This window comes from Sander vitreus, chromosome 11 (genome assembly GCF_031162955.1).
Source record: "Sander vitreus isolate 19-12246 chromosome 11, sanVit1, whole genome shotgun sequence".
NCBI classification, from domain to species: domain Eukaryota; kingdom Metazoa; phylum Chordata; class Actinopteri; order Perciformes; family Percidae; genus Sander; species Sander vitreus.
The window spans coordinates 17531601-17556393 of record NC_135865.1 but is presented as its reverse complement, the minus strand read 5'-3'; the positions used below and the strand labels follow the sequence as shown (position 1 = coordinate 17556393).

Here is a 24793-nt window from a genome sequence, read left to right as displayed (position 1 = left end):
AGAAATGTTTCATCTCTAAGCATTCAACACACAGCTGATGGTTTTGTCGTGATGCATCCTGTATACCGTGGAGAGAGTTGACCCAATTATCTCTGGAGGCAGAGTCACGAGGGTGTGCATAGTTGTTCTTGTTGTTTTTCCATTCCCAGAGTTAAGTCTGTCTGTTGAGTGAGTCCTCCAAAATCTGGCCACTCCCAACTCTTTGCACTCTTAACACCACCAGAAACCAAGGGCAACAGATGCAACACAATTTGCAGCGCTGTTACACACTGCAGCTGGACTCTGTTTTCTCACTCATTTCACACTTTGAGCATGTTTTTTTTGCTCTCTCTTTTTACACATTGACTTGAGGAGATAACTCGCCTGAATGTAACTTCCTGCCCAGCCCCCAGCTGTGCATGGAGCTGTTTTGTGACTGCCCTGTGCCTGGGGCCTTGGGTGCTATAAATTACAATTAGCTCAGAGCTGCTTACATGTTCATCACTCCCCTTGACCTGCTGGAGTCGGTCACCACTGTCTGTTTTGACTCTGGTGAGTGTGTTTGCAGAACCTCCAGCAGAGACTGACTTACATACAAAACCCTTCCAAGACATGACATTTATGTTGTTAAACTCCATGAAGAACTTAAATTATAAGAGGCCAATTTTAAGATTCAATAAAAGTTGACAGTCAGAAATCCCCAGTCAGGTTGGGGATCAATGCAGAATAGCATTTGGATAAAAGATTCAAGCACAAACATACCTTGTCCCTAAGTGGCATATGTTTTCAACTTGTAAGCAGTATTTAGTTTTATAGGCAAGTTGAATAGATTAAACTCTTTTGACAGCCTTTTGTGGGTAGTGGTAAACAACATACTGTATTTCCCCTGTAGTTTTCCCTGAGATGGCAATGAAACATTATTTTCCATTTCTTCTCAAATACTAAACCAGATGTTGGTTCCACACTAAACCTCATATGTTGTTCACTTTACCACAAGGTCAAAGTCTCAGTAACAATTGTATTCTCTGAGTTCAAAGAGCAACTAACCCTTCAACTTATCTTGAAACATGAAAGTCAGCTGGGAAAACATGATACTGAATTGAGTCTTCAAGTCTAAAAGACGCTGTCATCATCAGTTGCAGCCAGTCTTCATCAATAAGTAATTCAATGACACAATTGCTCTGTGACAAAGAATGAAGACAATAAAAGTACAGATGCACAATATATATGAGATTTTTTTTTCTGTGTTTGCAGAGTTGTGGCTTTTCTGGAAAAACAGTCAAATGTGTCCACATAATTAGCGCTCACAGATTCAGCCACAAAACATTTGAGCTGGAAGAAGTTTGTCTGCACCAACCTCATTTTGCCTTTTCAGTAAATGCGTGCAGTAACTATATGTTTACTGACACATTTCTTTTTTTTTAAAGATTTTTTTGGGAGGGGGTTTCCCTTTATTTCAGAGTGAGAGACAGTGGCTAGACAGGAAAGGTGGGTGAGAGATGGGGGATGTGAGGGCAGGTTGGATTCGAACCCGGGCCGCTGCAAAGGCCTCAGCTTACATGGGGCGCATGCTCTTATTGGGTGAGCAAGAGGTCACCCCGTTGCATTGTAAAGTGACATATTAAGGAGCGCTTTGCAGGCCAGATTTGTCCAACTAAGTCATGTAACATTTGATATGATGCCAACTTCACACTACACTTTAAACCACCTCTCATTTTCAGCCAATTCAGGGTGTCTGCCATTTTCTCAGTGGTTTGTAACTATGGTGGCTGTTGTGTTTGGTGAAGCGCTTCAATAGCTTTTTTTAAATTTGCAATTAGACGCTGCAGGATTACGTCAATTTGCCTCCACTGCCTGCCACCATCCCTGTTTCACTCTGCTTGTTTTTAATAAGAAACATTACATGAATGAGAGCGAACTAAATTGCTTCAAGATATGCCCGGTCTTCAGCTGTGACTCCTTATAATGCCTCTTTGGTAAGAAAAACACTTAAGGAGGGGCAATATTACTGATACTTCGCCCATATGAGATATTTGAGAGTGCACCAATCAAACACTCAATCAATCAGTGTGCTGACAGCTCCAAACTGCTTTGTCCAGGGTCTGATTCACTGCTGGACCTGCAAAGTGCCCATTTATATTCACAAAGTATTTCCACAATGCAATTTAAATGGACATATTATCACATATTAATTACTGATATACTAGTCAGTGTCAATGGATGCACTGAGCTGGGATAGAGCCTAACATCCGGCGTGTCTCTCGTGTGGTGGATGCTCCTCCCCTCTCGCTGTCTCCGCTACTGGGCTTAGCGCTGCCCAGGACGGTTGTGATTGGTTTAAAGAAAAACAAACAATCTAGACCGTCCCCAATTGCAATTGCAATTATGGCTTTAATTGTAAGAAACACAGAAAACTTCATGCACAGCCTCTTTGCTCTGATTGCAGTCTGAATCACATTTAACAAAATAATGAATGTCCAATGTCCAATGTTTTCTGGAAGATACAGCATCCCCCATTGAATTAAAACATCATGCCCTGGACTTATTGGTCTATAAGTGACAAAGCCATGTGTGCTGTGTAATGTCAGATAAAAGGCTTTGTCCGATGTGTTTTGTTTTGCCATGGTCCACCCTAATAACAGTTGTATGCCTTCTGTCTGCCAGCTGCTGTGCCTGCTGTAACAGCCAGCACAGTGCTGGAATGTTCCCATGCAGGTCCTCTATTCACACACACACACACACACACACACACACACACACACACACACACACACACACACACACACACACACACACACACACACACACACACACACACACACACACACTGGCATCCAGCTCATGTACACAGGCCTACAGTTTGTAGTGATGCAGATTTCTAATAACAGGCTCATGCTACATACATATATATCAGCCAAATGTATTCTGTATGGCGGACCTACTTACTGAATGTGGTTTATGACACAAAAGGAAAATAAGTTTAAAACTATTGGACACTTGCAGTCCCGACATTAAATGACAAAAGAGTTTTGAAAAAATACAGATACATATATGTAATATAAGTGACTGAATATACCTCTGTATCACGGCTGCCATGTTGACCTCTCACAGATTCAGGTCATAATATGTTTGGAGAGTATATGTGCAGGAATTTCAGATCTGATTGTATTTGATTATCATCCACACAAGCTGATTTACAGATTGAAGAAACACAAATGTAAAAAAAATAGAAAAATAGAAAAACTTGCTGACACCTACGCTATATCACAAACCAAAAGTGACATGGAAAGCAGACAAAAAAAGAATAAATAAATGGTGGATTAAGAATAAAAAAATATATTTAGTAAAAAAGGTGGGTGGTTATCTTTTTAACTGCTGACCAGTTAAATATTTGTCATTCGGAGGCTTTTGTGTATGCCATGTTGGGCAGATGCCCTGTTTGGCCATGAAACAAGCCATTGAGAGTTGCCACTTGGCCACCAGTAAAAAGATGGCTTGGATTAGGGGGTGCTCAGAACTCCTTGGATCCGGATACCAGCACACTGAATTGATGGTGAGTGGCATTGTTTCTGTAAAGGCCTTTTCTTTGAGAAAGACTGCAATTTATCCCAGTCCACAGACGCGATGTCAAACATGAGATATAGCTTTAAAACAGACACCTTATCCACCAATGTTTACATGGGTATACAGTACATGCAAGGGAATATGAAAAGAGGGTTACGTGTTACGGGTTTTGTTTTCCCACTAACACTGTGAAATAGATGTAAATACATGCACACGTGGATTACTATGGGTGTACTGATTCATTTAAATGTAAATTGTGATGGTGGAAGGGAAGTTGGGATGTTTCGGGAATGGGGTAGAAGAAGTGATCTGCATTTGTATTTACAGTATTATGCAACAAAGTCAAGTTTAAAAGTGAAACTTTTTTCTCTCATTTTTTGACAGCCAAACTTTTTGCTTCTAATTTATTACTATTAAATTCAAGTCACAGAGCTAAGCATCTGTCACGCGCACACGCGCACGCACACACACACACACACACACACACACACACACACACACACACACACAAAATCCCCACTGATCTTTGAAAAACCCAGAAGGTCATTTAACACTTATTGCTCTATGTCGGTGCTCAATTTGTATGACGTGAAACTAAATAAAAAATATATTTGTATATATTGATGTTACACTTTACCATTTTCAATTTCCATTCAAAATAACATGTTTATATTTTTCTTATGTGGAGATATGACATTTCTGTCTGGCTTAACAACAGTAAAATCTTTATTATACAGTGGACTTTTTTTTCTTAATCCAGATAGAAGAGTCTTTTAGGATTGTGAAAAATATCTTCAGATCAGCAGTAAGTGTTGTTCAACACCCTTGGTTATTTATTTGAAAAACAAATGCTTAACTGTGACTGGCGTGTAATGGTAACACATGAAAGGCACAGACCGGCACAGACCAGTGTTAGAATAATTCCTGACTCTGCAGTTTATATAGTAGCCTCTGACCTGTCTGTTGTCAGTTTGACACAACTGACATGGTAACACTTAATCCTCAACATTGTCTTGCTATGTGTTTGTGATGACCAATAGCCCACACATAGTAACATAATCTTGATTGAAATCAGTTAATTTGATTAATTTCCTGAGGTTTATGACAATCCAGGCATCATCTATCTTATGTCTGGAGGACATTAAGCCCAGCGCTGCAGGAATGCTTCAAGATACAAGTGGCTGATAATGAGAAGAGCGACCAGTATGACTTTCTGATGAGGGCTGAGGAGGAGGTGAGGGGTGAGGGCCGTCCTCCCATCTGTAATCCCCTCTGTGGTGACGTCACTCAGGCTGTTTCCAAACGGACGCAGCGTTGAGTGTTTGAGCAGCTAGGCGGCCAGTGTGTACATCCCAGGACGCAACATCAGTGTAGCTGGGGCTCGACTTTCAGCTGATCGCTTCACTTCGGACGCTTTGGGAAACTAATAACAATGGGTAAGTTTCTAGCAACACATGCTTCATTACTATCGCCGGGATATAAACGTCGCTTCTTTTTTTTCGTGATGACAGCACGCTTCATACTTTGTAATTGTTGCTCCAACTTTCGGGGCGCGCCTGATTGTTTTAACGTAAACTCAACTTCTATTACTAGTGCTGCAGAGGTAGGTTACCTGACCCGGTTTCATGAGAATCAGCATTAGAGCAGCCTGCTGAAGCAACTTGGGGAAAGCGATTAGAGAGATTAGGTCCATCTGGATTCCTGCAGTCAACTCTGTGCGAGTCTGCGGAGGTGTTAAATCCAGATCAACTTGCTGCCTCTACTGTCTCTGTTACTGCTTTTAATAGGGCCTCGGTGCTGAACTATTGGGAGTGAGCTAGTCCTATTTGATCAAAACTTTAAAAAAAACAACAACTTTATGGATCATTATTGGTCAGCAGTGATTGATCATGTTGCATGGTTGATAATTATTGAGTAATTTTCAAAACCAAACTGTACAGTAATGTTTTGCTGGTAAAGAATGACTAAAAGTTACTGGAAAAAAACTAACAGGCAACATATTGTATTAGTCAGATCCTCCATAGCTGAAGCCTGCATGCTTTGTGTTATGCCAGAACTTGTAATTGCTATCTGAAGGTCTGAGCTGAGAAGGTCCCATCTTTAAAATCAGTCCCAAGTGTTGGCCATCTGTGCTCCCAACCTGGGGTGGGGGGTGCATGGGAGGAGTGAGGCGCTCATGCCTTGGATGTTTAGTAACTTCTTGCTAAATTGAGACTTTGAAACAGTGATAAACTATAGACCAGATATGACGTTGACATCCCAACTGTTCTCATCCTGCACTGGGGTAGATATTTTAGAGTAAAATGACACAGAATGGATCCAATAATTGTAATTCTACCAATTTGAGCTTTTTGTGTTGGTTATTAGGCAGCATTTATTGGCTTCTGTGTACCACAGCCCAGCTGAGGCCAGGGAAGAACACTGTGTGCGAATGTGTATCAATGCTCATTAATTCGCTCTGAAGCTCTCACAGAGGCGTCTTTGTGCTTCTAATTTGGAGCTGCTCCTTTGTGCAACTTCAGTGGCTCTTAATGTAGAGAGAGAAGAACACCAAATTGCAAGTTTCAGAGTGGATACCATGTGAACTGATGCCTCACAGACCCTCTTTCACTGTCTCATAGAGGATATTACTCTGCATGGCAATCGACTTTGTGCATTGTCCAAATGCTCCCATTTTTTTATTCAAAGACCTTCCATGGCCCTTTCAGGAATTGTAGTATAGCCTTCTGTTGTGGGCATTAGAGGATTCATTTGGAAACTTGCTAGTTGCTTTAAAGGTTTCCTTTTGTTGTGTCAGAGAAACTGATATCATACTGCTGGGCTTTGATTTGCTGTTTCACGTGAAATAGCTTTGAAAACAGAAAATGGATTAACTGTGTGCACAAAACTGTTCAGCCCAAAATAAACAGGATGTCTTGAAGGCGATTGTGTGTGGAGCTGTGAAGTGAAGATGTCATTCAGAGGTTATATAACTCATGTATGATTTGATTTTACAGCGACCACATGTTTTTAAGAGAGATTCTCCTCTGTCCTTGCAGTGAACAATTTAACAGTGCATTGGCCTGTGTGAGGGATGTGGGAGTATAACTTGGCTTCAGTCCACTGTTCAGAGGGAGACAGCAAGTCATTTTCCTCAAATATCTTGTTAGGTTCTTGGTGTTTGCCCTGTGACTATTTACTCACCCAACAGTGTTTTGTTGCCAAGTTACTTGATAACTAAATACATAAGAGACAATTGTGGTTTGCTCTACTCAGATATTTTTATTATCGGATGAGAACGCCTAAAGATAAAAATGTTCTTTCTTGCATGTGATGATCATACTCACTTTACCAAGGAAAGCACGACATTACCCTGCATAGCCAGCTTAATAGTTTTACCTTGCTGCAGATTGTAGCCCCTGAGTTCCACTATAGAGAAAAATGTGTCAAACATTAGCAACGTTTATCTGATATTTTAACTTTGATTATGTGCTTAACATTTAAAGCTGTCTTATGACAGGAGATTCAACTAATCAAATACAGCAAATTATGGACACGACTATTAACACTGTGTCTGTTCTTCTTGGAGCTGGATCCTGATAAAAAAAACAAAAAGAAAAGAAGGAAGGATTGCTTTTTTCCTCATGGAAACTCATGAACCCTCTGTTCGGAGTGTTTTGTCTTCAGCGTGGTGGGCTTGTGGAAAAGGTCATCAAGGCTGGATGCAAACCAGATCCAAATGTTACATCATTGTTTTTGAGTATTTTAAGAAAAAGAGAGTAAATCAAAGCCGACAGTTGTAAATGTGTCTTTAATTAAACATCTTACTGTAGTTCAACAGCTCAGCTGTTAATGCCACTTGGTTTGCTGGTGTACTAAGTGGAGGCTATCCTGTTGTCAACTGTTAGTAGTCGGTTATATTGGTTATAGTGAAGACTTCTTCTGACTGATTCTGTCCTTCAATGATCCACAAACACAGAGGTTGGACAGTCTCCTTCATAATGCTTTTTTACATTTGTGTCTGTGAACTGTCTCAGAGTTGTTAGCTGTCTCGTGCTCTTTTAACCTGTAGTTCTCCTCTATCTGGACTGGGATGTCTGGAAAGTGTCTGATTATTTAGCTCGCACATCAGCAGTGATCACTGTCACAGACACATGTGCTGTGAGACCCTGCATCCTGAGTCTAGACCCATGACTGAAATGAGAGGAAAGACCCATGACTGCTAACGCTGTGCCAGCAGAGGTGTTTTTGTGCTCTCGGAATCAACAACTTGTCAACTGATGCCAGAGCAATAACAGAGAGTCAGATAATTGACCCTGCTTTTAGTTGACTCATGGCAATATTGTCCTCAGAGGCATATTGCAGGTCATGCACATGCTTCTGTTTCCAAGAGATGCCGAGAAAAAACACAGGACTGCAAGAATGAGTCACTGCAGAGATGGTCAAAGGGTGCTCACAGAGAAAGTTTGTTTGTTTGAATCAAAGCATTCATTTGTTAACTCCAAAAAGATGCTCTCCTTGAATTTCAGTTCAGTCCAAAAAAAGTATGCGGTCGTAAAATGTTATGAATGATCCCCCCATTTCTGTCACCATCAATAATTCCTAAATTGCTTTTTTGTCTTCGGTTTGCAATCATTAATTACACTGAGTATCCCCCATAATGAGGTGAGTTGCTGTCATGGTTACATGATTTCTGGGCTTCTTTCCATTTGGCAAAGGATATGACCGAATATCTTTCATAATTATACAGCAGATGAGGCCCATAGAGTACTTTTTTGCAACTGTGCAGCTTTAAAAAAGAGACTCTTTAGTTCAATCGAGATTTCATTCATCCCCTGCTTCCCTTCCTGCTCCACTTTGTTTCCTCTGAAATCTCCCTTCTCTCTCTCTCTCTCTCTCTCGGGGTCATCTTCACTGCTTTCCTCTGACTTCATTTTTTTGTTTCTCTCCAGCCCTGCAGGTCTGCCAGAGCAGTCATGATAATTTGTTGAGCTTAATAACTCCTCCGACAACAAAGAGGGCCATTGAGTATTGTGACATGAAATGATAAGAGAGTGGGGATGCTTGTTATAGCATGTGCCTTGGCTGTTACTAAAAGCGTATTCACAGTTGAACAGAAGGGATGCAAGTGTGGGTGCATGGGTGACTGTGTGTGTGTGTGTGTGTCTGTGTGTGTGTGTGTGTGTGTGTGTGTGTACGTTTGTTCTTGTTAGAAAGATATTACAGTCAAACTGCAACATGGTAGAAACAGGATGGCATTTAAATATCAGAAAATAGTCCCTATATGCAAAAGACCACAGGCTTTTCAGATATGAACCCTGGTGTTGCATCAAATATGCCAAAGATACAATCTGGCCTTTATTTTATCTGCAAGACTTCAGACAAACACCCACGGTTTTCAAGGGTTAAAATGCCAAATACATGCAAAATAAGGTCTAATTTGGGTTTTTCTTCTTCAACTTTACAGAATGTTGGCATCGTTGCATGTACATGGAGTGCAGAGGTGATATTTGCCAGTGGAGCAGCAATCTATCAGTGTTTTGTTCACAGTCAGATGATTGTTCCAGAAGCCCTGTGGGAAATAATAGGTTGGGGAGATCAAAGAGCCTCTGCAGCTGATGAACATTCACTCACTCATTCAACAGGCGTTCAGCTTCACTGCAGGATTTTCTGCTATCTACAGTAAACCACTTTACAGCAACTCTGTATGACCGCATTTGCTACAGCAACAACAACAATGCATAGGCCTTGATTCACTCAGTCTGTATCACATGAGCAGGGGACATTGATTTAATGATCAATAATGTTTTCACGGAATGACCTATTTTCTCTCGCCAAAGACTGGCAAGATCATTATTTGGTCAGTGTTAAAAGTGACTGAACAGTGTGATTGCTCTACACAAAATGATGCCTGTGGCAGAGAGGGCTATGCTAGCTAATGCATCTGCTCTGTGATGGCCAGGATCTGGGCTAGAGGATTAGAGCCATGGGGGGACCACCAGTGTTAATGGCTAAAGCCAGTAAAAGAAGTTGGTTGAACCTGTCTTAAGGTCTTAAGCCTTCAAACTCACTGATCTTTTCCTCAAGCTGGACTTCCTGGAACGTATTTCATGTCTCATCGGTACCTGAAGCAACACGCCCCCACCAATGCATCAGATGTTGTCAGACGACGCATGGTTTGTTTCAAGAACCATGGTCTTTAAAGATTTAAAGGTTTACGATTTTTCAAGTCGGTCTTCAAACAATATTCAGGTACACATGTGAACCTCGAAACAGGTTTTGCTTGTTTGAACCAGTACAAACCTTATGTTTATACTGGCCATTAAAAGATTGTTTCCAATGTAAGTGATGGGGACAAAATCCATAGTTGACAGGTGTCTCAGCGTATTGTGGTCAGTAGCATTACCAAGGCTTCATCCCTTTTGCTAAAATTTAATGTAAAAATAACTGCCAAGTAGTAATGCTTCAGAATCTCCCTTCAGACACCTGTTGTCAGTGATGCTACATTGATATCTTCCATGCTTTAATCGGAGACGGGGGTGAGGAGGTGTGTCACCAAAGTTGGTTGGTTCTTTCAGCACAATGTATTCATTTTTCCTATTTTGGGAGGAAATGCAAAGTATTGTTTTAAGCTTCCAAAACATCTACGTAGATAATAATTTAGGTGCTCGATGTGTTCAGATGTGAAAGCAGTTGTGAAATGCTGAAATGAGAAGAAATAATAGTACATCCAGCTAATTTCCCTGTAAGATCATCTGTTCGCAGTGAGAGCAGAATGCATTAGTCTGCTTTTCAACTGTGGGAGCCTGTAGGATTGAGCTGTTGGCTGTGTGCCCACTGAGTGTATTCAACCCTTCACAGATAGATCTTTGTCCTCTGCGCTTTTACGCAGCTGCTAAACAACCGTAAGACAAAAGCATCTGGGGTACCCCAGCACACCGATGAGAAATGTTCACCATATGAAGAGCTGTGCCAGACAGCCTGAGACCATTTGAATGCAGCCAAATGCTATGCTTTGGATAAATTAAGCAGGAATTGAAATGAATGCCTATGTAAACCCTCATGACTTTTTCTTTGCCTCTATATTCAGGATTATGTGATAGCACTCATAAAAACAAACCTTGTGAAGACGTATTTCTTCACAGCTTGTTGTGTCTAAGATGCTGCAGGAAATGCTGATGACTCATCTTTGCTCATGTGGTGCTACATGTGACAAAGTGAAACCCGAGTTAGAGGCCACTGGACACACACTCTCTTCCACCAGAAATTATTTTCCTGCCCAAGAAAAAGGTTTCTAAGGGAGAGTTTTCATTGTCTGCTTATTATTCTCTAGATAACTGCTTGATAGGCAGGAGGAGGCAATTCTTCCAAGCAGATGAAAATTTGCAATAGCTGAGCTTTTATAAAGCGACAGCTGCAGGAAATCCAAAAGCTGAGGGAGAGTGTTTGAGGAGCATTTTTGCTTCGCAGACAGAGCGTTTGGAGGTTTAAGAGGATGCATTTCAATTAGACTAAATTGTTGAATGCTGGATTTAAAGAAAAATAATAATAATCAACTTGATCCCACACAATTGAGACAGTAAGTAATGTGTGATGCTTTTACCATTTGTACACTTCATGGTTTTGTAAGGTTTATGTGTCGCTGTAGGTTCACACGAGAGGAAAGGAGAAACATACCAGCTAACAGCAGCTTCAGGGTAGAGGAAATCCCAGATGTTTCTGTCTGAAAAACAGCTTGACCCCGTAAACCACGTGCAGACCAGAGGAGAGATCAGTTAGCAGTATGAATGTTACAGCTACTCCACTGAGAGGTCTCATAAGTCATCTTAGCTTCTGACCTCTACTCTATGGGAAAACAATACTGTAACAATAGTGTCCGCAGCTGAATAGGGGAAAGTAATGTTGTGAAGAAACTGAGAATATGGAATGTATAGAACAACCTTCTGCTGTGTGTGTGTGTGTGTGTTGGCTTGTTTAACTATATTCGTGGGGTCCAAAAACCGGGAGTCCAGTATACTTGTGGGGTCCCGACAGCTTTCTGGGGCCAAAATGCTGGACCCCACAAGTTTAAAGGGCTGTTTGAGGGTTAAGACTTGGTTTTAGGATTAGGGTTAGAATTAGGTTATGGTTAGGGTGAGGGTAAGGGTTAAGGTTAGGCATTTAGTTGTGATGGTTAAGGTTAGGGTAAGGGGCTAGGGAATGCATTATGTCAATGACGGGTCCCCACAAAGATAGTGCTACAAACCTCACTGTGTTTGTGTGTGTGTGTGTGTGTGTGTGTGTGTGTGTGTGTGTGTGTGTGTGTGCATGCAATGTCCATAATTTTCTGTATTTATTGATTTCAAAGTAGAAAACACATTCTAGGGGTGAAGATAAATGTTTTTTTATTCCAACAAAATTATTTAAGAAAGACAAATCTTGGTGGTTGCATCGTGTATTTCCATCTACAGAGACATCCACATAATTTAAATGGAGTGTGCACAGAATACATTCGTGAGAGTGTAAATGTTTAGACACTGACAGTGATGTAGTGACTGCATCACATCAGATGGTGCCATAAATGAGTTCTACTTTGCACAGTAGATGCTTTGAAAAGTCCACTATGATGGACAAGAGGTCATTACAGTCTGTGCAATTGGGAAAACTGCCCATCAATGCTTAAAGCAATAAAGTAATGGATTGACCCACTCTCTCAGCGTTCAGCCAGGGGAGAGTATATGCCAAGCGCTAGAGAGATTAGCTTCTGTCTTTCTCTTATGATGAGCTGTATTTGCCACTTATTGTTAAGCACTTACTCCACGTCTAAACAGTTTCCATCATGAATCTGAGGACAAACACATCTCTGCAGGGGTGGAAGTGTCAGGTTCAGGTTATGGCCGACTCCCTGTCCTTCCAGGATCCAGCCTCAGGACGCAGGGATTTGAGACACGAGAGGAGAGACTTGTGGAACAATGGCATTAAAGTGATCTCCGTGTCATCTGCTTTGTTGTCATAGCGCTGATGATGAATCCTGACACGGTGGGATCCAACTGTTTCACAGACCAGCCAGTCGGTTGGGGCGAAAAGGAGGAGGTTTCTTCTCCTTCTAATGAGGGTTGGGGGAACGGAGAGGAAAGGAGAGGTTTGAAAAGGGTGAAGTCTCGGGTCAGGGGTGAGAGGTTGGCAGCATGAGGCAGAGGACAATAGGACTGGCGGGAGAAAGAAATCCCAGCAGCTGGGATAGACACAGTGGATGGTGGGGGCTGTTCATGGGAAGCAACCCCAAGATTAGCTAGAGAGTTTCGTCTGATGTCCCTTCATTATTGTCTCGTGTGTGTGTGTGTGTGTGTGTGTGTGTGTGTGTGTGTGTGTGCGTGTGTGTGTGTGTGTGTGCGTGTGTGTGTGCGTGTGTGTGCGTGTGTGTGTGTGTGTGTGTGTGTGTACATATGTGTTTACATGCTTCTGCCCTGTGCAACAAGTAGGAAAATGAAAGACTGTGCTTTTTGCAATTCCAGTAGCTGCAGTGTGAGAAAGTTTAAGTTGTGGAGATCCTCATCAGTGTAAGAATGAAACGTGTGAGACATCAAACTAATTAATTTGCTTTTACACAATTTCTAGGCCTCCTGACACAACATGCTAGATTTTCCTAATATATTTAGTGCAAAATTGTATATGCTTGTGTGCTTCATTTGATAACAGAATATTCATAGTTCAATATTATGTGCACATCCTATAGTACAAGATTGAAGCAAATAACCTGCTAACTTCCTTATAATTCAAATTGACTGCTGTCCCGTCACTAATGTAACATAGAAGGCAACTCAGTGGTCTTTTGTGTGTTGAGATAAATATAAAAATGTTTACTGAGATAGTTTAAAGGACTAACACCAGTAAGGGAAGTCCCTGTGGGATTTTGTACTCTTAGTGCAGTTTAATGGACATTTATACATTTCAAATGGCTTTGGGAGGGGCTCACTGTCAAAATGACTGCAGGGTGGAAGCAGTTAATGTGTACAGAGAAAGATGGATATAAAGAGAGTAGACCCATTGTGACAAACCTACAGAAAATTATCACCTGACTTTAAAGTTCTGCTTTATAGCATCTCTTGTTGGTTGGTTTGGTTCTTTCGTTGTTTGCAGCTATTTTAAGCAAATCTCTGTACAGAAGTAAATGACAGACAGACAAAGTTCGCTACTAGCTGGTGACCACATTGGAACGTTTAAGATAAAATAAGATAGACTTTATTAATCCCACGCTGGAGAAATTCCTGTGCTACAGCAGCTCAAAAGAAAAAAATGTACACACGTCAGAATAACACAAATACACATTGAATAGACATAGGAGAAAAAATATACAGAAAATATTATAAGAAATAGAAAAAAAAAATAGAATTAGTCATAATAATAATAATAGTAATAATACAAACATATGTACACAACACCCATATATAAACAGACAGTATATATACACAGATATACAGATGAGTAAGGTGTGGATGAATAGAAATTACTTTTGAGTTTAGCATCTCAACAGCCAGATATTTCCCTAAAGAGTTTGTGGAGACCAAACAGAGATCATATCTGTGAGATATAGACTTGAGGTTAATGTTATTGGTAGCATTTGGCAAGATGATTCATTGGGTCAATAGGCAGTCAGCGTCCTGATCATTTTCCACAAATAATCTTTCCTGAGGTTCGTCTATTCTGGAGAAACTGCCGAATGATATGTGTTGTTCCATGTTGGGAAATAAAAGTGTGTTTTAAACCCCCTATTTTTTCTTACAGACAACTATTCAAGGGTAGCTGGGTATTTTCATTACCCCCACATTTTGGCAAAGTATTATCACAATATACATCAAAAAGACCAAAGGTTATTATGTAGCATTATTCTAACTGGATAATGGAGAGGTGTTCGCTTGCAGTGCCTCTTGGCTGGTTCATTGGCTCCATAATGTAAGCGTGGCAGACCACAAAGACGCAAAGCCTCTTCCAGAACTGAGGCATCATTAAAATATTTGGAGGACACTGAAAGAAAAACAAACAATTACGCAAAGACCTTTTACTTTTCTCTAAAATGGCAGAAGTTCATGGTCTGTGAGGGAGGAGGTTGTACCACTACTATAAACACCTCCTCTCTGTCTCTGCCTTTCTCTCTTTCACTTTTTTCCAGCTTTATGTTTCTGTTTCCTGGCATTGATTTGCATTTTTGACTCCAGACTGAAATTATGAAATCGTTAGTCTTTAGGTTTTGATATTACATTGGTTTTTCTGTCCGGCCAAGCCATAGTGGCAATGTCCAAGGTACTGTAAGCTAGGAAGCCTGGATAATACGAAGCATCTGTGTTTCCCACTCTCTCTGCAACACACTTCGGCCAAAACCACAGTGGCTGTGGAGGTGCCAGAGAGTCAGGGTTGTGAAGTCATTTTTAGAGAAAAAAACATGGCTGCCAGGCATCCCTGAGTGAGTGTTTCTCTGTTTCCAGACTTAACATGATATAGTATCAGAAACATGCAATTAGAGAAGTGCTGAGTCAGATACCCAGGAAATTGTTTGGTTAAACACTAATTTCATTGGAGCGAAACATTAAATCTGGAAATTGCACAGAGGAAGAAACGCCAAGACATAAAGTATGTCTCTATTAGAAATGGTTGAAATTGAATAGCAGAGTTGGATTTCTGCTATTTTCCAAAATGTTCAGGTGTTGGGGACTTAGAGTATACTTTATACGTGGAAAAAGTTGTATAAATCCTTTTGAGGCTACAAAAGGAGTTGTGTGAACTCTGATAAATTGCCTCAAGTAATGTCACACAACATTGGTTGGTGGTGAAAATGAAAAAACATCTGGAGGTGTTGAGTTACAAAGAAACAAGCTTACCAGACCTCTGTAGCCCACTGGTCATCTCTGCTTGAGGATAGCAACTCAAGGCTAGCGGCTCGAGGCTACATTAGCGGCTACTAGCATGACACACCCGAATCCCTGACCAAACTGTTGGCGGTCAAGTTGCATTGTGGGTTACTGTATGTAGGTGCCAATGTTTGACAAGGAAGAAGAATAATTCGTGGACTGCATAGATCTTTGTACTTTTTTATTTAAACTGTCCAACAAAAGAGAAACATCACAGGCACTTGTTCAAGTTCAATTATAAAGGTTGAAAAGCCTTTATTTAAGTATGATACCATAACAGATTCAAATACCTTTGAACCTTCACTCTACTCAAACACTGATGGCGTTTCCTCTTTTTAGATTTTTTTCTGCTATGCAAACAATGATGGTGGAGAAAAAGAGAGTTTTCTTAGTTTATAGCTTTTGACAGAGCCAAAAGAAAGCACCTGGATCATTATAAGTTTGCCTGTTTACTGTGGTTTTCCCTCTCACAGTCCACATATTTTGTTATAATGGATGAGGACAGTTAGCATATTCATTATTTCCATTGCAGTGATAGGATTTCTTTTCTTAGGAAATAGGAATACAACTTAAAGGCTCATGTTGGTTGTATTTCCATGGACGTATTAGCTGTACTTTGAGGCATGCATTTTGATTTAATGACTGTTATAACAAATCATATGCAGAATTTTTGAACAAAAGTCTTTTTCACTGCATTTGTTATTCTGTGGAAAATGGGTCAGCAAAACAAGCCAATGGATCTGTATAATGGGGTTGTAGTGCACTGCTTTTGTAAACCAATCAATGATTTGGATTCAGCACGCCAAACATGAAGGCAGACATCCAGAGCAGACTGACCTTTGAAGATGGCCTGCATTTAAATCTAGGACAGTAATGCCCCCACAGTACATAAGAATGATTTTCACTGACTGCAACAAATTGCCAAAAGTACACAGTAAACAGTGTTTATAAGAATCTAGGTCTCCATGAATGTCGTAATGTGCCACTAATCATTGTCATATACAAGAAAGGGAATGGTATAGCTTTTTCCATGAGAGCAGCAAAATATTCACAGATATTTTGACAACCAGTTTGCTCTCTATTTTGGCTTTCTTCTGCCTTTCAACAGGCTTTGGCCTTCACAATGAGGCATACCTCACATGGTTTGATCTGTGCTTCTTTGCTCTGGTGTGGTGAGCCTGCTTTCTCAGGCCGTTGTCAGTGTTCGTAGAGGTACTTGGGCCTGGGCACAGGCCTGCATCCCTGAGAACTGTGAGCCAAGCAGGGTGCAAGTCTTCATGAGTGACTGAACACTGTGGAGCATTCAGGGCCCCCAGTCTCACAGCGTGAAAGGTTGACCCACAATGAAGCCTCCTCCATTTGTATGAGCTTCATCATCATTCAGATTGTGTCCTCAAGTAGGGGAGTGGCGCTGTCTCAACACTGGGACTGAGCAAGCAGCTCTCAGGCTTTGCCTCCTACGTTCACATGATTATTCCCACAGCCACTCAGCCTGTCACAGTATTTTTGGTAAAGCTCCAATCAGTCTAGTACTCATTATGTGTCTAACAATACCTTTCTTGTCTAATTAATTTGGTACCACTTTACGTTAGATTTTGTCAATAAACATCTTGCAGCACAAGATATATTATTAGACATTACAGCAGCGTATTACCGATTGCTATAGCATGACATAGCATTTATTTACCACTGAAGTTATGTTTGAAAGCTTTTTATATATTTAAGTATATAAACACTATACTGTATCTTCTTTGCATTATTTATTATTGTAAAGTGGTTTCTCTATGTTAGAGAACTCTCAAGCCCCTAAGAAATACACAAAGTAGACATAATATTGTACATTAAATCCCTAGAATTAGGCAAATTGTGCTTGCATTAGCTGATTGGCATTAGTTCATTCATGCTTCACAATCACTATGACTGGACGACTGTCCATGTCACTAGTGATGTCCAGTCGTATTCACGCAGTTGTACTATATAGCATGGTCATTATAACCAGACACCTGTCACGATTACACTGCTGATACCTACATGCCAGCGCCCTTTGCTGCCACACCGATAGCCACCACCCAAAGGGGGGATTAGTCCTCCTATAACATTTTTGTTGCAGCTCCGATTCTTTGACAGCTCATTCAAAGAGTAGAGACTTTTACGCCAAAGCTAATTGAAAAACCATTTATTATTAATGGCTTTCCTTGACATAAGTGTCTCTTGACTGAAACAGATCACTCTTTTTGACTGCACAATTTGACCAGGCCTGATCACATGTTTTGAATTTTCTTTTGCATGTGTGCAATGAACTCAAACATTTCGTTCTTTTAAAAGGCTGCAGATGGATCACTGGCTTGTTGACAACTTGTCTTGTGTATCAACTCCTTTTCTTTTTGAAGCTTCACCTGAGCTCCTCAGTACAATTAATGGGGAAATCCCAAGCACAGCTACCTCGAAATCACCTGTATTCTTGCATACTGCAATCACTTCTACATATGAGTCTCCCTTCTCCACTTCACAAGGATGTCAGTCCTCCTGGCGTTTTACAGGCCTGACGGTGAAAAAACTAAAGATTAGTGCTGCATTTGTTGTTGTGGGATCCCCGCTAAGTTCACTTCCCTGACCCCTGAGGCTCTCATCCCCTGCTGATCCCCCTCCTTTCTGAGGTCTGGTATCCGTGAGAAGACCCCACTCCAGCTCCGCTCCAGCAGGGCTCTCCCCCCACCGCTGAAAGGCCTTTCTCTCATTAGCATGCCCCTAGGGCACCTCAGCCTGCTGTTGCCAAACAAACACTGCCAAGATCTTCTACCCTGTCTCCCTCGCTGTCTGTTTCTCCGGCAATCTCTTGCTTATTTTTAACAACTTGGTTCTCACTCTATCACCCCCTTAGCATTCTCTTATTTCTCCGTCCTTTTAGGACAGCTTACAGCTTTTAGCTTACATTCTTCATGTTTCTGCCCTCATGATTCTCTGGATCCCCCAATTTTCACATGCTGTTTCCTCTGTTATTTCTATCAGCCCAGAAGACGCTATGTGTCCTTGTTTAGGAAATGCACATTTGCATTTCTTTCCTGTGCTTTTTATGTGAGTTAGAAGGCACCAGATGGAGGGAAGACAGCGGTCAGAGGTTGCTAATGTATTCTGCAGGAGCAGAGGGCATATGGTGCCAATCAGAAGATGAAGGGCTAACCCCCAACCCAACCCCCCCCTCCACACAAACACACACACACACACACACACACACTCCCTCTTTCTTGAACTGTGGTCAGATGTGAAATAGAGAGCATTGATATGCTTTCTGCCTCAGCCTATACAGCACTCAGTCGACTAAAGTAGGGGTCCATTCTCACCCATCTGCACCCTCTCTGATATAACAAGCCTGCTCTCATCGGATTGCTAATCAGGGTTCTACTTTTGTTTCTGAGACAAGCACACCTGAGAAGAGGGAGTCTGTTCAGGGCATGGACGAGGATTTATATGTCATTAGGAGGACAAATTGATTTGACTTAAACTGAATCGCAAAACAGCCAAAACAAATGGAAAAGGTGCACATTTTGCCTGTGAAACTGGGTTTTAAGTGATATATGACTGGGGCTCAACCAAATCCCTACTGACGAGACCTCTGAGCCTTGGATAGGATCTGTGATCTACAGTGGAGCGGTGCCTTCACGAGGCAGGACGAGACGAAAAGAGCGAACGTGAAGGAGAGAGAGAGCGAGAGAGGGAGAGAGAGAGAGAGTAGAAACGTGCGTAAAGCAGAGTGAGCGAGGGAGGAGAGGGGAGAAAGGAAGAGAGAATTTGCTGAAAGGAAGCATTTTTGTTGGATGGGAGAAAAACAACCATGGAAACTCCATCAGAAGAAAACCAAGACCAGAGGCAGGACAAAAGAGGTACCAATAAGCGTTCACAAAGAGCCAGTTCAGTTCTTTTCACTGCTCTGTTTACTGGGGCTTTAACCTACTCCAGCCTGCTTGGTTTCACTCCAAACAATAGTTGGGTAGATTTTTCTCAGATGGGACTTTTAAATGTCAGCACGGCATCCTTGTTTTAGTGTTTGTATGCACATCATTGTTTATATTCCAGTTGCTGATTGATGTTTTTTTCTGCAGTATTTTTGTTTGTTTTTGTTTTATGATCTAATTAGACTAAGTATATGGGATGATTTTAGCAGACCTACCTCTTGCAGTGGCAGGGATGCTCTGTTGCCGCTGGTCATCATCAAGCTAGTGTCACTTAATGAGTCTGTTGCAGAATTAACAGCAGATCAATCAAACCTGCAGGGTGTGTGTGAGTTGTTCTTTCAGGGGGACTGGTGATTAATGAGGTGGATGAAGGGCTGACAAGGACAAAGATAAATGAACGAGACATTACCAGCCTCGCAAATAGACAGCCATAAGGAGTGTGTACACTAAGGAGAGAGAGAGAGAGAGAGAGAGAGAGAGAGAGAGTGTAACTTGCTCACCCCATCTTGTAGAAATCAGCAGGAACCATTTCTTATTTTATTGCTCTCTTTTCTGAACATCTATTCCAGGTAAAATAATGAACATTCAGACAGGCACTTTCCCAAGAAAGGCTGTACTGCTTAATAATGTAATATTTGTGGAAAAAAAAGAAAGTCTGTGACTTTTAAACCTCTCTTTTCTTTTAGTGATATTTTATAATCTCTGAATTTGTATAACTGAAGAGTTTTGTACCAAAACAAATATCTATAAATAATTGCACCTTTGACAGTGTAGACAAAGACACATGCATCTAGGTCTGTAACTAATGATAAGTCAGAAAATAGGGGAAAATGTCCATCACAGCTTCCCAGAGTCCCAGTGTTGTCTGTTTGCCTGAGAAAGCAGAAACTCCTCATATTTGAGAAGCTAGAGCTTTGAGAACCAGCGAATGTTTAGTATTTTTGCTTGATAAATACCTTAAAATATTAACCGATTACACTTTTGGACATTTTAAGTCTTTATGAGGACAGTATAGAGCTGACAGGAAATGATAGCAGAGAGATGGGGAATGACATGCAACAAAGTTCCCTTGCCGGACTCCAATCGAGGACGTTGCGATAACATGGTTGGGGCTTTGAGCTATGTCTTTTTAAAAGGACCCAGAGTCGGAAACCTGTGGGTCTGTAAACCCATTGAGACACTGTATGTGATATTGGCCATAGGCCTATAAAAAGAGTTGACCTGAATAAACTCTCCCATCATTTCCTTACACACGCTCATGTTCACAAATTTACTCCTCAGCTGTCCCCAAACGCGCAATGTATGACCCATTACAGCCACCATTGCCTTTTATTGTTAATACATCCACACATCCCCCCTCAGCTCCTTTTACACACAGTCATAGCTGAGCTGCAGTCATCAGCTATTAGCTGAAAGAGTATAAGTTTCCCTGTTAGGTAAGTAAACAGTAAGACCACTTTATGACTAATTGGCAGGCACAAATCACCCCTGTCCCACGAGAATGGCCATTATGGCATTTTTAAGTCTCCTCTCAAAGTGGAGATTGTGGAAAATGAGACTGTTTCTCATAAATAGTGTATTGGCAGCTTGCCCCAATGAAGCAACAAACAACAATACCTAACATAGCTGTAAACAGACACATCTGTTAGCAATGAGGCTCTATGCTAGATTAAAACTGGATGTTGGAGCTAGAAGCAAATTTGTTGTTCAGGGCCCGGCTATAAGATGGAAGAGTTGCAGCGTCTTCATCCCAAATTGTGCCTGTCCAAGTCTTCCAATTTGTGTGAGTGGGATTTATTTGTATATGATATACATACTTTTACCATGTACGTATGATTATGTGGTGTTTCTCTGTTTGTCTTGCATGTGATTCGTTGTTTGCGTAGGTGTGTTTTTGTTTGTGTTTATGTCTGGTATGGACATCAAATTAAACAATCTTATTCAAAATGTCTGCTGCTGACTTGAATCGGGGGCGAATTTAGACATTTTTCCACTTTCCACTGAGGGTCCCAGCTGTTTTCGTGGTGTTGACAGGCTGTGTTTACGTGAAGTCTGATCGAAGGATGGAGGGTGGTAGCATGAACCATGCTGCAGGGGTTAGTTTGAGCAGTCTGGGCCCCTGTTGCCACCTGTACCCATCAAGTACAGTGCACAGAGAAAACTATAGAAGGCAGCTTCTTTATATTTTTGCAGAAAAACCAACCAACAACTGCTACTGGTATAAGTAGTCTTCCTATTAGGGCTGCTAGTAACAATTGTTTTCATTATTGATAAATCGATCAATTATTTTTTGGATTCATTATTTGGAGTCCAAGCAGGCATTTTCTTTTCTTGTCTTGTGTGATGAGCAGTCCAAAACCCCAAGATGTTCGTTTTTCTATCAGGAGATCAAGAGAACCAGATCATTTGAGAAGCTGGAAACAGTGAATTTTTAAAATTTTTGCTTAAAATGACTAATTAACTTACCTAATTATCATCAATTATCAAAATTGTTTGCTTTTTGTCGGTCAACTAATCAATTAATCGATCATTCGATAAATCGATGCAGCTCTAATTCCTGAAATATTACCTGGCCCCAGTTTTTCTTTACCGAAGTATGATGAAACACAGCTTTATTTAAGAAAAAGGAACCAGGTGAGCACAATATACAATAAAATAATAAAGGTGTATTATACTGTATATTAATGCGGGACCCAGTTGATATTGTCCTTTAATGATGTTAATTCCCTAACAAATTTGCAAGTAACCAAAAACCAGGTCACTCACGAACTAAGTAGACCTGGAAGTTGGGGCCCTGGGGTAGTTGCCCATTTTGCCTACTTGGTTAGCCAGCATTGTGGTTATTGACACAAGGCTAAAATGAACCCTTGTTTTCTTGGTCACTCTGGTGTGTCTGTTTATCTGTCCGCGGGTTGGTCTTAATGAGCCATCTCATTCACACATTGGATGATTTGAGCTGCTTTGACAAACAGGATCCTCCTGGAGTGTGAAGTGACTGCTGTGGCCCATTGTTGGCTGGGCTATGTGCAGTGCTGGAGGGGCACACAGGATGGAGCTCAGCAGTGGACTTGTCCTGGGCCTCAAGCCTGTGGGCCGGAAGCGCGGGACCGTGGTTCACTGCCATTCTGAATGCCATCCAGTGTGATGGACAGTCTAGGGCTGCACACACTGGCTCTTTGTATCAGGGCTTCTTGGACTTCTGTCTCTATTTTTTCTGTCTCTCTCACACAATGTTACACACACGCTCACACACACACACACACACACACACACACACACACACACACACACACACACACACACACACACACACACACTTTTTCTCACACAAGCGTCTTTTTCCCTCTCTCCTCATGATCCCGATGTGGCAAATGTAGCCTCTGCTGTAAGGCCTCACATTGTCAATACAAACAGTCGCTAACTTGTCTATCTGTCTCGCTCTGTTTTTCATTCTGTTCTCCTCTCATTCATGTACTGTAGCGAAGAGTTGGAGAGTGGAGAGTCCTGAAGTGGTTTGAGGTCTAACCAGGACTGGGAGCATGTGAAAGTCATCAGAGGGATAAGGCCCAATGTGATTTCATTTATAAGTGTGCTTCACTCAGAACAATCCAGCAGGATCCATTTAGTACAAGCTTGTTGTTGAGAGAGTCACTCTCCTACTCTCCTCCTACTGTTACCCCCTGTGGAGGAGGTAAGTATCCTGTACGCTATGAAATCCCACACAGTACACTTAGAGAAAACAGACTGTACATTATTGTGTGGTAGGTTTACTGATACTGGCTGTCTTATAACTCTCAAATGCACATTACAACATCATGTATGGAATTGTGTTAACCATCAGCAGTCTAATTGCAGAATCCATCTACCTCTTTGAACTAGACTTTGTAATTTGAATAGATGCAACACCAAGGAATTATGTTTAACTTGGAAACAAAGTAATACATCTACAATAATAATAGATGTTTGATTTAGAGATGAACTTTTCTTTTTTTACAGTAAATTAAAATAATAGTTTACCATGGGAAATATTCTTATCTGCTTTCTTGCCAAGAGTTAGAGGAAAAGCAATAAAGTGACAAGTGAACTTCCCAAAATGTCAAATTATTCCTTAACCCAACAGTGCAGCCCCACCTCCCTTTAAAAAAGAAGAGAGAAAAAACAAAGCTGGTGTCAATATCTGATTCTGAAACATGATGATTTCTATAAAGTAGGCAGAATTAATGATAAGGATGCACGTAATATCTCACAGATCCAGCAATTACTCCAAAATCCCACCTCTGCTTTGAATCCATCAATTGAATAAGACTGATTTTACTTTTGGCGCAGACTACCGTCCCCATGGTGCTTTGTGCAGAACTGCTTAAATGTGGTGTGGCTTTGATGTTCGTTATGTCTCCCCTGATGTCTAATACCAAGACTAAAGCTTTCACAGAGGCCTTTTGTGAACAGAGTAGTATTTCTGAGGCTGCTAATAGTTGAACCTCGTCAGCGGGCCTGTCCTTGTGCCAGTGTTTTTTCAGTCAGCCAGAACAGAGTTATACTAACCTGCCAACATGTCCAGTCCAGCTGTGAAAATACCACCTTGGAATTATTGTGTTATTAAGGATAACAACCACTAAGTGACACAAGGTTTTTCCAATATTCTCAATCTGAATGGATGAATGCTTCAAAAGCAAACCACTCCTGTGGAATGAACACTAATCAAACATGTGGCTTATCAATCGGATTGGTGGCTTTCAAACATAATGTCTTTCTAGGTGATCCACATCAGTCCATGAAATGCTCCAAGGGAGGGTGGTGCATGGTCAACGTGACATTTTAAAGCATTTCCTACATTCAGTATAGACTTCATGGAAGACAGTTTAGTTTCTTATAGCTTTAGACATCCCTGTATGTGTTTTTTTTTTCTCATTTTCAGATCCAGCTAAATTCAGGCAATCAAAATGCAGACTGACTGTCACCATGCATTCAACTTTTAGACAGTTGATCTAATGGGAATAGTGACACATTTCAAGGCAGGGTTTGAAAACAGACACTGATTTTCATCCATGACATGCCACAATTTATTACAATCAAATGAATTTACAATAAACCAGTTTGTGACTGCTTCTGTCACTCTATGCACATTTAATTTGAGAGATTTGGTAATAGAGGCAGACTTTTCCTAGGGAAACATTTATTCTCTTCAGGAGGGTGAACTGTGAGACCTAGTGGATTTATAGCTAAGATACAGTTGCATTGTGCGTGTGGCATTCACTACAAGAGCAGTTCTTCCTTAAAATGGACTGTATTTACTTTGCAGCTGGGCTCAATATCCTGTGTGCTCTGACTCCCAGCAGCCCACTCACCCTCCCCGACATGTTCATCAGAAAAATGTCGGCTGCGGTAGACGTTAGCCACTCTGCTGTGGGCAACCTCATTGAGTTGTGCTTA

At 41.1% G+C, this 24793-nt stretch overlaps 1 protein-coding gene across 7 annotated transcripts in view; it reads left to right on the top strand.

The window, feature by feature from the left end:
- The first annotated feature begins 4771 nt into the window (after window positions 1-4771).
- The window catches only part of gpm6bb (glycoprotein M6Bb), a 28834-nt gene continuing 8812 nt past the window's right edge, over window positions 4772-24793 (top strand). For 3 of the 7 annotated variants that reach the window (XM_078262003.1, XM_078261997.1, XM_078262001.1), the window contains exon 1: window positions 21061-21143. In XM_078262003.1, coding sequence (XP_078118129.1) covers window positions 21086-21143 — 58 coding nt within the window. In that variant the 5' untranslated portion in view covers window positions 21061-21085. Of the gene's footprint in view, window positions 4980-10887; window positions 11102-18750; window positions 19289-21060; window positions 21144-24793 lie in introns of those variants that run through there. The other 4 variants (XM_078262000.1, XM_078262004.1, XM_078261999.1 and 1 more) reach the window with 4 other exon arrangements.